General features: G+C 46.9%; 1 protein-coding gene and 2 pseudogenes across 10 annotated transcripts in view; all 3 read left to right on the top strand.

The window, feature by feature from the left end:
- Arnt2 (aryl hydrocarbon receptor nuclear translocator 2) overlaps positions 1-4,890 on the top strand; it is a 169,922-nt gene extending 165,032 nt beyond the window's left edge. For 8 of the 10 annotated variants that reach the window (XM_076937188.1, XM_034510402.2, XM_076937176.1 and 5 more), the window contains exon 19: positions 740-4,890. In XM_076937188.1, the coding sequence (XP_076793303.1) occupies positions 740-838 (99 nt within the window). In that variant the 3' untranslated portion in view covers positions 839-4,890. The remainder of the gene's footprint in view (positions 1-739) is intronic. The other 2 variants (XM_076937200.1, XM_076937197.1) reach the window with 1 other exon arrangement.
- Positions 4,891-7,084: 2,194 nt separating this feature from the next.
- On the top strand, positions 7,085-7,739 carry LOC117713895 (cofilin-1 pseudogene; annotated as a pseudogene).
- A 5,380-nt stretch (positions 7,740-13,119) lies between these two features.
- Positions 13,120-13,548, top strand: LOC117713901 (V-type proton ATPase 16 kDa proteolipid subunit c pseudogene; annotated as a pseudogene).
- Positions 13,549-15,582: the final 2,034 nt, after the last annotated feature.

The raw sequence follows: 15,582 nt of genomic DNA, 5'->3' as shown, positions 1-15,582 counted from the left end.
ATGTCTTCAAGGTCATCCCACTAAAAAGAATTCTTGGTTAAATAACTTTGTGAAACACCAATTAAAGCAAGTTATTCAGTTTCTTTCTTGCAGGATGTATCAGATCCTTTATTATACCAGACAGGCATGGCTTTCTAGGAGGTAGGGAAGCGTGCCTTGTTTCCCAAGCACATTTGTCCACAGAATTCTTTTCTCACCGTTATTACATGGGCTGGGAAGTGGACAAAGCACAGTGGGACTTCTGCCCTATGGAATTGGAACTCCCTAATATTTTCAGAGCAAGTCGTCTAAGGTCCAACAAACTAGGACTAGATAAAGTAACCGACCTTCCACTCTGGGACGGCATCACCCCAACAGGCCACTGTGCCCAGGCCACACATGCTCAGGCTCCTTCTTGGTTGGTGGTCACATGGCTGTCCAGTCTTAATTACTGTTGTAAGTTCTGCTTGCCCAGCTGAGTTCTTTCCACCCCTGGGCCTGGGTTAGCTTCAGAAAAGGTTTGCATTCTACTGCTGTTTCCCTTTTGCATGAGTCTCCCCAGGAGAGCAGCTCCCAGTGGGGTCCTGAAGCTCCCTGAAGAGCAGCCCTGTACACCTGTACACTAAGCTATGCAAAGGAACATCTGCTCACTAGAGAGATGGTCAAGGGGATCAGTCAGTGGCAGGCTGGACTCCGGGACAAGGGCAGGCTCTGGGTGAGGTCACTGACCCCTGGGACTTTCTGTTCTTCTCCTCTCCAGGACATGCTACCCATGCCGGGCGACCCGACGCAGGGGACTGGCAACTATAACATCGAGGACTTTGCTGACCTGGGCATGTTTCCTCCATTTTCTGAGTAGCTTCAGGCAAAGCCAGGCTTCTACTGCCCAGGCACTATTATCATGCCATAGATGCCTGTGTTCAAAGAGGGCCCCCCTCACCCAGCTTGCCCTGCTGCAGAACCCCCAGAAAACTTCCTTATTCCCCATCTTCCCTGGACATGGCATCACCTGGCTCTAACCCAGAGCCCTGGCTTCTTGGGTTGGGTATCTTTGTATTTATTGTACTTTATCTGTGTGCTCGGAAGGGTGGCCTCCAGGGTCTTAAATTCCATTGTGAATGATCTATTAATGGACAAATTGCACCCATCAAGTGCTTGCTTGATCCACAATGGCGGGCAGCACCAGCAGGTCTGCCTGGCGCAGATGCTGGGTTTCTTTCTGCTTTTCACAGCTGCTGCCTGGAGGCTTCATGTCAGAGTGAGAGGTAGTAACCTCTCTGCGTTCTGTGCTGGAGCCAGGAACGCAGGATGTGAGGCTCCCACACTCACCGTCCTTGATGGCCTGGGGCCAGGTATGCTTTAAACAGTGAGGATCAAAGTTGTGGCTTGGTAGATGTACTGTGGTGTTGGTGTGTGTGTGGCCAGTGAGAGTGAGAAACCATACCCATTCAACTGCATTTCAGAGGCGAGCCTGGGAGCTGGGCTGACTCCCCAGACGTCAGGGCTGGGGAGCTGCTCACTCTAAGTCAGTTCTTTGGTCCCCTGCCCTTTTACAGACATCCTCCATTTCTTAAAATTTCTAGTCCTTCCTCCTTGTGACCTTTTGAGAGGGCTCACGATTCTCTTATTAGGTCTGGGGGACAGTGTGCTGATTTCATGAAGGTCACTGCATCCTCCCTGCTCTGCAGCAAAGACAAGCAGACCTGGCCCTCTGTACAGGGTTAGGATACCTCACCCCTAAGTGTCCCTGACACCTTCTGCTCAGTAACCTGGAAAGGAGACGGGGCCACACTCTGGGTGGAGAAGGGTGCCCTGGGCCACCTGAGCCTCTGTCCTCAGCAGGCAGGAGAGGCAGGAGTATCTCAGGGGGGGACACAGCTAGGCCTGTGAGGCCAGGGACTCTGCTCTGGCCATGCTTCTACAAAGACCTGAATTCCTCAGTGGTCTTAAGGTAGAACTCTGAGCTAACTTCTGGAACAGTGGTTCTCAGCCTGTGGACTGTGTTAGAGAGTCAAACAGCCATTTCACAGGGGTTGCATATCAGATACCCTGCGTATTAGACATTTACATAAGGATACATAACAGTAGAAAATTACACTTATGAAATAGCAATGAAAATGATTTTATGGTTGAGGGGCATCACTACATGAAGAACTATATTAAAGGGTCACAGAGTTAGGAAGGTTGAGAGCCACTCACTGTTCTAGAAGCTTCTGCCTGGCTTATCTCTGACATCAGAGTCCCTGTATCAGTCAGATTTTAAAGAGCTTTCAGATTCCACCCATTCCACCCTGCTCCTCCCCGACTCCATGTGCTGCTGTGAGTTCTCTCTGCCTCCTTTCACTTAGCGGACCCTCACCTCAGGCACCTCACCTCAGGTATCAGCCCACTGATGCCCAAATGTGAGAGAAGCCACAGAGCTACCTTAGGCAGGCCCTGAGGTCCTCCAGAGTCCTTTCAGGAGCCCCTTGGTAGAACTGTGGAGGTGCACGCTCTCAGAACAGACCTACTGTGCTGCCTGGCGCCTGGGAAGCTGGGAGTACAAGAGGCTCCAGGATGCACAGGACACAATGAGCATGTAGATTAAGAGCCAGGGAGAACACCACTCCATTCAGGAGCTTGGCTCTGCCTGGCATTGAGGGAGCACCAGTGTTTGTACAGGACTCACTTGCAAACTTTACTTGGCTCAGCAGACTGCTCTTGGCAGCAGCCCACCCTGTTCATGACAAATTTCGGCCCCAGAGATCCTCAAAGCAGCTTTGAATTCTTCCATGGAGAGTAGTGACACAGTTGGAGCTTCATCTTAGCATCAGAACCCCCCAAACAGTCACCTATGTGTGCTGCCTGGTTCAGCTCTGTCCCCAGCAGCCTGGAGCTGGCCCCAGGAGGTGAGCATTAGTTATAAAAGGAAAAGGCCCAAAGCTAGCTTCAGGAGCAAAGAATGCTTTTCAGCCATGGCCCTTAGCTGGTGAGTTAAGAGGTGTGGGAGCTATGGGTTTGGTTTTATTGCCTTTAGTGGGAAGTAGGGGCTTTTCTTGGGTTTGACATGGGCTGTCACACTGCCTTAGGTTCAGGGCACTAAGGTCTGCAGAAGAAATAGGACAGAATTCTTGCTTGCAATCATTTCATGTCTTCTCTCTGTTACGAAGTTGAGGGTAAAGCCATCTCAGTCCTTGGTCCTGGAGTGCAGAGGGGGATGATTCTTGGACAACTACAAGCCAGACAATAGCAAGCACTGCTTTAAATGGCTCCTACCCCTCCTACCCCCCACCCCCGCCCTGCCCATCTTATCTAGGGAGTTCCACAGGCTAGAAGGTAGGGATTTGGGCTAGCCTGAGCTCTGGGTCTTTTCTATACCTCTTCTGCTTCTGTGTTGTGATTCTCAAAAGCTACATGTGGAGGAGGTAGGGGAGAAGCCAGCAATGAAGAATCCCACTCCATAAGGACTTCTCCCACCCATGTATTTTTGAAACACACGGGAGTCAGAATCAAAGCTGTTATCCTACAAAAGCTATCCCTCCATATGACCCCTGCAGAGGAAGCCAACATACTGATCCTCCAGTTAATATTCTTCTAGCTACCTGTCCTGGTGATGGTCTTAGCAGGGGGAATAGGGTTCCAGGGGGGATGTTGGCTTCCTGAAGTTCTGTACCCCACCACTTCATTTGCTGCTGAAGCCCAATTAGCTCCTTGTAGGCTGAGCAAGCAGGAGGGGGACATGCAGGGACCACCTGAGTCATTGTTGAGGGCACAGGAGCTTTAGAAGAATGGGCCAGAGACTGCCAGGCCTGCCAAGGGTGGTTCTAGAACCCTGCCTCGCTGGCTGTCACTCCCACTTGTTTCATTGTGGTTTCAGGGAGTGAGTGAGCCAGCATGAACATTCACATCCACATTCACTGTGCTCAGCTCAGCCTGTCCTTGCATCATAAAGTGACTATTGTGGGTAGTTGTATTTGGATTGGCAACATAACCTGCGGAGGAGCTCACACTCCCCTGTCATTAGGAGGACAGTAAGGCCCCAGGTTGGCCCACTGGCAAGCATCCATGCTCCCTTCAGCTCTGAGCTAGAGATCTGACAGGTCTAGAAAGTGGGTTCTGTAATCTCCTGCAGCACAGTCCAGCCAATGAGCAGTAGCCACTCCCAGTGTGAGCTCACCTGCTTCATGACTTCTACAGCCTGTCTCACAAGCAAAAACAAGTCATTTGCTAATCACCAATAGCAAGGCAAAATTAAAACCCTCTTTGTATGTGGCCATGGGTTGCTATGTCCTAACTTGCCAGCCCACCCTCCCCCCCCTCTCCCAAGCTGATGTTCACCTGAAGTGCCACCACTGGAAAGACTGAAGCAGGAAGGGTCATGAGCTCAGGAATTCAAGACCTACCTGGGCAACATAATAAAACTAATCTTAAAAATAAATATATAGCTGAGTAACTTGGCCACATTTCACGTGCTGAGGAGTCACCAGCTCCCTGGCTGCCAGCTTCCTCCATTGCCTAGAGTCTGGGACAGCTTTAACGAGGTTGCTCACGAGGGCATGGGCACATTTTCACATGTGACATGCCATGTCTTGTGCCCTAAGCTGGGTTTGTTCAGGTAGTCTGCAAATCCTTGTGGGTACTGTATAGCAAAATGGAGCTTTCCACAGGTCATGCAGGGCCCAGCAGTTTGCTTTATCTAACCGTGTTCCCTTTTAAAGAAAAATCTTCACAAGCAGGCTTCCAAGAACAGCAAGCACTTACTCATCTCTCTCTTTTAGCCTTTCTTATGGATGTGAACTGTGCTGTGGGTAAATCATTTGTATTTCTTGAATGTTCTGTATGACTAACAGGTATTAAGTCACTGGGTGTATGTATAACTAATGTAACTGCCTTTTAAATTTTCATTACAATAAAAAATGACTTTGCTCTGAACAGTGAGTGCCTTGGACTAGCTTGGTAATTGATCAACTTGAGGTGCCTGCCCCTGGGAGTCTGGGATAAGCCACACTGCAGTACATGCTGTTGAGAGCCACCTGTTGAGAGTGTCAACTACTTAGAACAGAAAAGGAAACTAATGATCTTGAGATCTGGTGTAAGGCAAGGCTCTCTAGAAGCTTCCCTGGACTGGACTTCACAAACACTAAAGGCAATTACTTTTCTAATGACTTTAAAGAGAATGCCTAGAAGAAAGTAACTCTGACTCCTATATCTAAAAAAGACTTGTGTCCAGAAAGTGCAAGAAACTCCTCCTACAACTTAAGACAGAAATCTTAGTACCAATAAAAATAGCTGAACATGCCATGCCCATGTTTCTTTCAAGAATTCAAATACAGGCTGCTGGGTGTGACACATGCCTACAATTCCAGCTTCAAGCAGGCTGAGGCAGGAGGATTGTCTGAGTGAGCTCAGGAGTTCCAGACCAAGCTAGGAAACACAGTGAGAAGCTATCTCAAATACATGCATGCTCACACACAACAAATACACATATGACATTCTGGGTTACTATCTTTAGTTTTAGAGAAACACAAACTAAAAAAGTTAATGAAATTGTGTTCTAATATATTGCTACAAATGGTTAAGAAAAGAAATCTTCATTCATGATAAATAGTACAGCCTCCTCCATATGGAGGTTTCTTACAAGTTTCAATAGGACTTTTTCTTAGGTTTTTTTTCTATTGATGTGATAAAATGCCCTGACAAAAGCAACTTAAGAGAGAATGGGGTTTATTTTAGTTCACAGGTCTAAACAGAATTCATCATGGTAGAGAAGTCAAGGCAGTGTGAACTTGAATCAGCTGGTCATATCTCATCCACAGTCAGGAAACAGAGATGAAGGTGAATTAGTGTCCAGCTTACTTTCCACATTTTATTTGGTCCAGGATCCCCTGTCCAGAAAATGGTCCTGCCCAAAATTAAGTCGGGTCTCCCCACATCAGTAATCCTGATCACGATACCACCCACTATAGACACGCTCTAGGACCATCTGCCTGTGATTCTAAATTCCATCAGGTTCATAATTATGCTAGCCATCACAGACCTATTTTTTAGAGTCAATATAGCTTATAAAACTATAAAATTATTTTTAAAAAGCAAATTGCCCACCAGAATGGGAAGAAAACAAGCAATTTTTCTTATTTGTTTACTGAGAAATCCTTAAATACTTAAGGATTTAGCTTCAGCAGGGTACAGCAGAAAAGTGTGCATCTGACCAATCTACATACACTCATGGATATGAAGGCAGTAGGATTTCAGAGCAGGGACACAGCAAGAAGAAACATTAAATAAAAGCCAAGTTCTTGCCAGGACTTGAGCTGACACCTTCCCTGTATTCCCTCTGTTGTCGATAAACAACGAACCAAAGTAAACTCTTTACAATAATTGTTTTCCTAATGGTGCCATTGTATAAGTCATGTGGAGAGTATAGAAAATTATTAAGACTCAAGCTGTGAATATGTGACATGCACTTGTAATCCCTGTGCTAGGGAGGTGGAGCTAGCCAGATCTTTGGAGATCACTGTCCAACGCCACTCTGTAACTGAGTTCTGGGTTCAGTGTCTGTCTCAAGAAAAGAAAGAGGAAAAAGATGAACGGCTCCTAAGGAGCATCATCCAAGGTGGATCCTGTCTTCACATTCCCGTGCACACTCATGCACCTGCACACACCTGAACACATGTACATAATGTGCTGCAATTCATTATCAGTGACCCTGAGTAGAGGGGGGAAAGGTTGGTCAAGTTGGAAACTGACGGGACATGGGCTGCTCAGAATTCAGAGAAGGGGTGAGAGAAGCTGAAGCACATGGTATGCTTCTACCCAGAGATCATCATCTCCTTGTCCCCTTTCATCTTCCTCCAGGGGAAATTAAGGCATTTCTTCAATTGCTGCATGAAAGGTTACCTTTGCCTGCTCACCTTCTCAAGCATGCTTATTTCTGTAAACACTTGTGTGGTACCTATCACCTCCTATGCATGGTGCTAGGATAGAGTTAACCTAAAGAATGCCCAGCCTTCCTGACTATAAAGAATTCCCTCATTCCTAGGGAAAGAGAGATGAGCAAGCAGAACTTGGCTTTCTAGAATGTGCTAAAAGGGTTCAGTCGGATCCCAGCAGCAGCTTCAGAGGCTCAGGTCTACAGTAGCTCTTTCTGTCTCCCTTTCGTTTCCGGAAACATGGCCTCTGGTGTGGCTGTCTCTGATGGTGTCATCAAGGTGTTCAATAACATGAAAATTCGCAAATCTGCAACGCCAGAAGAAGTGAAAAAAACGCAAGAAGGCAGTGCTCTTTTGCCTGAGTGAGGACAAGAAGAACATCATCTTGGAGGAGGGCAAGGAGATCCTAGTAGGAGATGTGGGGCAGACGGTGGATGACCCCTATACCACTTTTGTCAAGATGCTGCCAGATAAGGACTGCCGCTACGCTCTCTATGATGCAACTTATGAGACCAAGGAGAGCAAGAAGGAGGACCTGGTGTTCATCTTCTGGGCCCCCGAGAATGCACCCCATAAGAGCAAAATGATCCAAGGATGCCATCAAGAAGAAGCTGACAGGAATCAAGCATGAATTACAAGCTAACTGCTACGAGGAAGGCAAGGACCACTGCACCCTGGCAGAGAAACTAGGTGGCACTGCAGTCGTTTCCATGGAGGGCAAGCCTTTGTGAGCCACCTCCAGCCCCCTGCCTGGAGCATCTAGCAGCCCCAGACCTGCTCTTGGATGTTGCAGGCTGCCCCTTTCCTGCCAGACCGGAGGGGCTGGGGGGGATCCCAGCAGGGGGAGGGTTATCCCTTCACCCCAGTTGCCAAACATCCCTCCCACGCCCTGGACCTGGACCGTCCTTCTCCCTCCATCCCTGACCATTCTGGCCTCCCAAACTGCTTTTGATCTTCTGATTCCTCTTGGGTTGAAGCAGACTAAGTCCTGTCCTAGGCACCCAGTTTGGGGGGAGCCTGTATTTTTTAATGACACCCCTACTCCTCATTCCTCCCCATCCCATGCTGCCAACTTCTAACCACAATAGTGACTCTGTGCTTGTCTGTTTAGTTCTGTCTGTAAATGAAATGTGGACTGACCCTCCCTGCACCAGCTGGGTGCCCTCCCCTTCCCTTGATCTTGGCCAATCATGGAAGCAGGACCAGTAAGGGACCTTCAATTAAAAAAAAAAAAAAAAAAAGAATGTGCTAAAAGCCTAGGAATAAGATACCCATTAAACAACAACAACAAAGAGGGCTGTATTCGGGAATGGCAAAGGTGCCTGTGAGGTGATCAGCATGACTTAACCACTGGGTCTTATCACAATGGTCTCTCCCAGCTTCTGAGCTCAGTTCTTTCAGGGAACATTTAAAGCCTTCCCATCTCAAACCCCAAGACTCTTTAAGTGTGCCACAGGTGCAGCCACCCAGCAGGACACTAGATTAAAATGCCTGCCTCTGGGTCCATCCTCCAAGCCGCTGATTCCTCCCACATTTTAACTAAAAGTCAGATACATATGTGGGAAAATTAAGTGGTTTGATGCTTATGAGCAAAGAACACATTTCACCATCATGATCGTTCAGCATGTGAGCAATTTCTTCTTCCGAGGCTCCTTAAGGGCAGAAGTGTCTATTCAATTTTCTCATGAAATCTCTACATCCTTAAATGATCGCCATGGTTCTCTTGCTGCCATGTTTGTACTTAAGCTGGGTCCACAGACCTGAGCCATGTCATCAGTGACCTAAGTGATGATGTCACACAGGGGTTAAAGGAAACTATAGAGATCACTCAGGTGTTCTCAAGGTGTGGTTTAAGGAATTCCTATAGAAAATCCCACAAAGCTGTCTGTTCATCTGGGAAACAGGACTCCAGGAACTAAGTGGGTACTAAAACTGAGTCATTATATGTCCGTCGACCTTCCATGGCTGAGTGAGGAGCAGTCCACTGGAGACCCACAGACTCTATCTTTAGGTAAGGAATCAGGGAGAAACCTGTCCAAGCCAGGTTGCTACCAACTCCCCTGGAAGGAAAATTACTCTTGGTGAAAGCTGCCTCTGGACTTTGGAGTTTATGTTCATCATAATTCAGAGTCCATGGTACTAAACTCCTGACCTTTAAGTGGTAAAAAACTCACTGCTCTTTGGGTCCCCCACCGTTCCTTCATGGCCATGTCTTGAGTGAGCCCATATTGACTGCTGGCAAACTCAAAGTTTTCAGGTATGTCTCAGCTGCCCCAGCCCTATGCTGGCTATAAGCCAGCATCTTGTGTTTTTATTGCTGTTTCAAGCTGAGAGATGAGGTGGACATATGAATGCATTTGGTTGTAGCAGAAACGGGTTGAAATCAAAAGCAGGCTGCAAAGTGAAGATAAGGGTAGGACCAGAAAGACTCAGGAAACAAGCATCTCAGCTGGAGGTCCAGGAGCTTTGCCCCTTAGTTTTACTGGAGATCCATCCAGATAAGCATTCTTCCTTTTGCGTGTGTTGATTACAGATGGAAGGTAAGGGCAAGCGAAGGGGCAGGGGGTGGCATTTCATCTAAACTGAGTCCTCCATGTCAATAAAGAGTCTGGGTGAAGAAAAGACAAGAATTGAAAAGCATAGGGAAAGAGGTGCTTCCTGTCTCCCAGGAAGCAGCTACGGGGTCCTGGAGCCAGCTCATGGAATGAAGGTAAGTCCCCAGGCAGATGGCCTGAAGATGAAGAACTGGAAGAGGCAGAAGATGTGGCTGTGACCAAGATAGAAATGCTGGTCCTCATTGCAATCTGAGCCCAAAGATGGCTCATAGATGGATCTGTGACTGTCTGCCCTCAGTGTGGTGACAGACAGAAATGAGGCAGTTAGGAGCATAGAGTTGAGAACATGCAGCCTGGCTAAGCAAACCAGAGAAGTCAGTAGAGACCCTGTCAGCTACTGTTGTCCTCTTAGGAAGAACAAGTCGGCCCCTTGGGACACTTCCATGACCACCATCTTTGTGTTTTCTTTCAAGCCAGGTCAAAGCACCATCCTCACATTGCAAGGCCCTGCTTTGCCAAAGCACAAACTGGTGTACCCAGAACATTACATACTGTCAATCAGCTTCTTGTCAGTGACTCATGGGAGCTGAGGCACCAACACTGACTTCTGTGGTGCAGCACATGTAGCTCATGCTTTCTCCAGAGTTTCCCTGTAGGGTTGAGATCATTTCCCTCTGTGGGAACTTGACGCTATAGCCTTGCTCAGTCTCCAGATTTCAGGCCCTTGATGAAGTGAGGTGTTCTCTACCTCCACACACTCAAATGTGGGGTTGCTGTCAGCTGCCCCTAGTCTCCTCTGCTGTTGTTTGTTTGTTTGTTTTGTTTTTATCTTCTGTGGAAGTAAAGGGTGGAGGTACTGACAGATGGGAGCACCACACTCCTTCCACTTTGTCTCATGAACTCTCCCCTCACAAGCCACTTTCACACACATTTTGAGTGGACTCTACTTCTGAAGAAGCCAAGCTCAGGCAGTGTCCCCAAAACAAGTGTCAAACCAAAGCAACACAGAGAATAAGAACTTGGAAATACTTGCATCGAAATGATTCTATCAAATTTTAAGTGCTAAGGACACAGTTTGGGATGGAGAGATAGTAAATTGTTTTTCTTAAAGACAGAACATATGTTCTACTTTAGAACCCAATTTTAAAAAAAAAAAAAAAAAGCTTGGCACAATGGCATATGCTTGAAATCACAGCACTGGGGAGGCAGAGATGAGTGTGGCCCCAGGCCTCTCTGGGAAGATAGTTCAGTCAGTAACATGTTGTATGTACTGTTGTAGTAATTATTAAAAAAAAAAAAAGCCACTGGTCAATCCAACTATCTAAGCTGTGGTGGCTCTGCCTAGCTCAACCATGTGGCCAGAGGCCACGTGTGTGCCACAGCTAGAAATGGCCAGCCAGAAACACCAGCCCTGTCACCCATGAGACACCAGCGTAGGAGTGGCTCTGCCAATCTTCCACGCTGTCTCTGCAAGGCTGGGCATTGCCCAGACCACCCAGCCAACCATGCAGGCCCAGTAGAAAAATGAGACTCTAATACTTAAAGATTAATCAGAGGTTTATATATTTGGTAATGATCAATAACAAGATGCCCTTACAATCAGAGGTGTAACCCAGTACCCAACCTAGATATACCAACTACCTTTGACTGCTACAGACAATCGAACATCAGCCTCCATATCTCCCTCTCTCATTCTCCGTCTCTCCCTTAGCTCCTCTTCCTCTCCTTCCTCCTCCTCTTCCTCTCTTTATTCCTCCCACCTTAGCTCCTCCTACCCATGTGCAAGCATAGCATGGTGGCACTTGCTTATAATCCCAGTACTATGAAAGAAGGAATGGATACAGGCAGATCCTGAAGCTCATTGGTCAGTCAGCCTTAGAATCATTGAGCTTCAGGTTCAGTGAGCGATCCTGTCTCGGAAAATCAAGATGGCAAGAGCTTGAAAGACACCCAGTATTGACCTCTGGCCTCCATACACATATGCACACATCCACATTCTTAAGTACATACACCAAATACACAACATATGGGCACATACATGCACACACTCTCATACATTCACAAATGCTATAGACAAAATGCATTCCTTTTTTAAAAAAAAAAATTACTGTTTCTGTTCTATTTTAATACTGAAGATGTGGACAAGACTTTGAACTCAAAGAAACCTGTTTTTCCAAGAGCTGGGAGGAGCAGCCTGTCTTTGTTTACCTGGGACTTTCCACTGTTCGCAGCAGAAGCCCCACGTTCCAGGAAATGCCTTTAGTACTGGGAATTGAGTACATGTAGTCGCCCAGCCCAGGACCCCAGGATTTGTTGGCAAGGAAGGCAGGGTCCTGGAAAAGAGGAAGTGGACAGGATTTTGCAAGACCACAGAAGGCAGGAGCTGGCATGAATCTCTGCAACAGCTGAGACCATGTTCTCAGATGAGAAAAGAATCCTAGGTCAAAGGGGTTTTCTTTTCTTTCCCAAAAGCCTTAGCAAAAGAACAAAGCTGAAGGCTGGGAAGATGGCTCAATGGATAAAGTGCTTGTTACTTAAGTGTGAAGACCAGAGATCTGCTCTCCAGAGCTCATATGAATGCAGGGAGATCTCAGTGGCCAGTCTGTAATTCCAGCCCTTGGGAATCGGAGAAAAGATCTGTAAAGCAAGCTCTTTAGATAGATAGCCTTGCCGTGTTAGTGAGGTCCAGGTTCGACAAGAGATCTTGCCTCCACATACAAGGTAAAAGCAATCAAGGAGAACAGCTGTCATCAGACTTTGGCCTCCACACACAAGTGTGTACATTTGCATACATAAGTGTGCCCTCACACATGAACACACATAGACATAAGTACACCACACAGAAGAAAAAGAGACGAAAGCTTCACCCAGCCAACACCTTCTCGAATCTGAAGACCAAGTGTCAGACCCCGCACACGAGAACACAAGGAACCACTTCCATCCCATACATCTCGATAAACAGGCTAAGAACGACCTTCACACCTTGACTGGGAGAAGCCTGAGCTAGTCAGAGTTGCCAGCTTCCACCTAAGTCTACACCACAGAGAAAGTGGCCGCTGAGAGCCCTGACTTGGGAATTCTGCTCCTAAAGGAATAACTGAGACTTTGAGCTGGACTTCTGAAGAAAACACTCTCTTTCCCTTGAGGAAGAACCAGCTCTTGATCCCTGCTGAGCCTGCTAAGTTGCCGTGCCACACTCATACGTACATGAGGGTTGTTACACGATTCACATGATCCCTGCTGATTCTGCTGTACTTGCACATACATGTGTGCTATTGCATGACTCACAATAAACAGGATATTGTATATATTGTGTATGCTGCCAAACTGCTCATTAAATAAGTAGAGAAAATGAGGCATGCATAGTTTTATTCAGCAGAAAAGAACAAGATCATGTCATCTGGAGGGAAATAGGACTGAAGTTGGTGTTAAAGTGAGCCAGTTTCAGACAAGAAGTGCACATTTTTCTCTCATATACAGAAGATAGGTTTAAATACATATATATGTAAATATAGACAGTATACATATGTATATATATATATATATATATCACATTAATATAGAGGGGGTACTTTTAAAATGTATTTTTATGGTCACCTTCGCATACACCGCCTTTGCTTGCTGCTCGCTTGCTCTCCCATGGTCCTAGCCCACCGCCGCCTGCTGAGCTTGCAGACATGGCTCACATCAAGAACAACCCCGAATATTCTTTGGTTTTTGGTGTTGTGGGCACCTCATCCGCCATAGTCTTCAGTGCCATGGGAGCCGCCCATGGCACAGCCAAGGCCAGAGCTGATCCTGAAGTCCATAGTCCCAGCCGCTGGGATCATCGCCATCTTCAGCCTGGTGGTGGCAGTACTTATCGCTAACTCCCTGATTGATGGCATCACCCTCTGCGGGAGTTTTCTTCAACTGAGCGCTGGCCTGAATGTGGGGCTGAGTGGCCTGGCTTTGCCATTAGCATTGTCGGAGATGCTGGTGTTCAGGTCACTGCCCAGCAGCCTCGACTGTTCGAGGGCATGATCCTGATTCTCCTCTTTGGCGAGGTGCTTGGTCTCTACGGTCTCATCGGTCTCATCGGGACCCTAATCCTCTCCACAAAGTAGTTGTTTTTTCACCACCAGTCACAGGATAGAATGTAAAGATCAACCCTCCTCATTCCACAACGAACAGCCTGACACATGCACGGGCAGCTGCCCCTCAGTAGTTGGTATTGTAAATGTGCAGTGTCTTAGTGCCCATTGTCTGTTGCCCCCTCCTTGCTCCTACTGCTCTGTGCTGTGGACATCTGGGCCCACTCATCTCCCACTCAGGCTCCTGACCAGTGACGATGTCAGCCTCTGGTTACTCTGCCCATTGCCCTAGAGTGCTCCTTGTGTATAAAAATGAATTAGAGTTGTCATTTTTCTCTTCACTAGATGTTTATTTATAAAAGATCTGACCTATTCATGCGTCTGTGGAGCAGACCTGCCTCCCAACTATACAGTAATCATTAGTAGACTGCTGTCTTGTGGGGTTCCTGTTGCTGAGACTCCTTGGATGGAGCCACCCTCCCCCCAGCCCTGAACAGCCAGAGTGGAGGGTAGAATGCTATTGCTCCTCAGAGCTGGCTCCCAGCTGTGTCCAATAAAAGTTCTCGGATGTGGAAAAAATGTATTTTTATTAAATATTTGAGAATTGTATTTATGCATAAATATTTTTAAATCTTATTTACTTTCCCAATTTTTTCTCCTAACTCCTCCTAGGCCCACCTAAGAGGGGCCACACACTTAAAGAAAACTGGCTTTTCCTCTCTCAGAAATCAGTTTTCAGTATCTCCTCAGCTGGGGGAGGGTCACTCATGAGTCCCCCTCCATGCTGGAATGTTGACTTGCTTGATCTTGTGCATCCTGCACGGGTCTTGTGCAGGCAGCCACGGCTGTTATGAGTTTGTGTCCAGAGGCCAGTGTTTAGGTCTGGTTTTCCCTGACCTGTGACTCTTGTAAGATGCCCACCGCCTCTTCCAGGTTGTACCCTAAGCTTTCAGGGACATGGGGTGATATGATTTGTGGCTGAGCAATCGGCCAACAATGAACCATCTTGTTATATATCAGCTCCCTCTTGGAATTCCATCCTAGGAGGAAGCTCACTGAGATTTGGGGAGCTCACAAGTCTTAGTACTCCATGAAAATATGGCAGATACAAGACCTCTCCCTACCCAAGGTTATAAGGTAGTAAGCACTGCTGTGCAGACTCAGATAAGCACAGCTGTGTAAAAGAGACTCCTGGATTCATCAAGCTGATGGCAAATTCTGCAGAGAGCCCCAAGGTACCATTTTTAATGAATCTTCACTCTTGCTGGGTAGGGCTTTTAGTGATGCAAATGTGCTTGTATAGTCTCTACTCCTTTATGTAACAACAAAATACTATGGCACTAAGTTGACTTTGATCTGTCCTCAGTTCCCTAGCTGGGGCTGAATAGACCTTTCTGTTATGTGTCTGCAGGAGTAGAGACACACATGTGCACAATGAGGATTCTATAAGATTTTTAGTAGAGACTATCTCTATCGTCTAGTGGCGTAACCATCACAACATGCTTACTCATGTTCGTGAAGAAGTTTGTGTGAACTGGCCGCAGTGACATTTGTATGAAAGTATAGGACTTGAGAGGTTTCGGTGAAAAGGAGATTTGCTATGCAATTCTGAGGACCTGAGTTCAGATCCCCAGTACCCACGTAAAAAGCTGGATGTGGCAGTGTGTCTATAACCCCAACACTTGGGATGAAAGCAGTCAGATCCTGGAAGATTGTGGGCCAGCCAGCTTAGCTGAAACAGCAATATCCAGGTTCAGTGAAAGACCCTGGAAGAGTAACAGAGGGAGATGCGTAATGTTCACTCTGTCCTCTTTGTGTATATGCATGGGTGAGGGGACATACACACCACATACACAAATACACAGAGGGAGTAGAGTACTTGCAGTTACTTACAGTGCACAATACGTAATCCTGATGATAGCTGACAATGTTGCTCTTGACTTTTATATTATATTTTCCTGTGATTTTAGAAGATACTACTTACCTAATGAAAGGGCATGTGATGCAGCATGCCATGCTCCACCAGCATCCAGGTGCCGTGACAGCATCCAAGGCTGTCTGGATGTG

The sequence above is a fragment of the Arvicanthis niloticus genome, chromosome 1 (assembly GCF_011762505.2).
Source record: "Arvicanthis niloticus isolate mArvNil1 chromosome 1, mArvNil1.pat.X, whole genome shotgun sequence".
Lineage (NCBI taxonomy): Eukaryota > Metazoa > Chordata > Mammalia > Rodentia > Muridae > Arvicanthis > Arvicanthis niloticus.
This window is presented reverse-complemented; position numbering and strand designations above follow the sequence as displayed.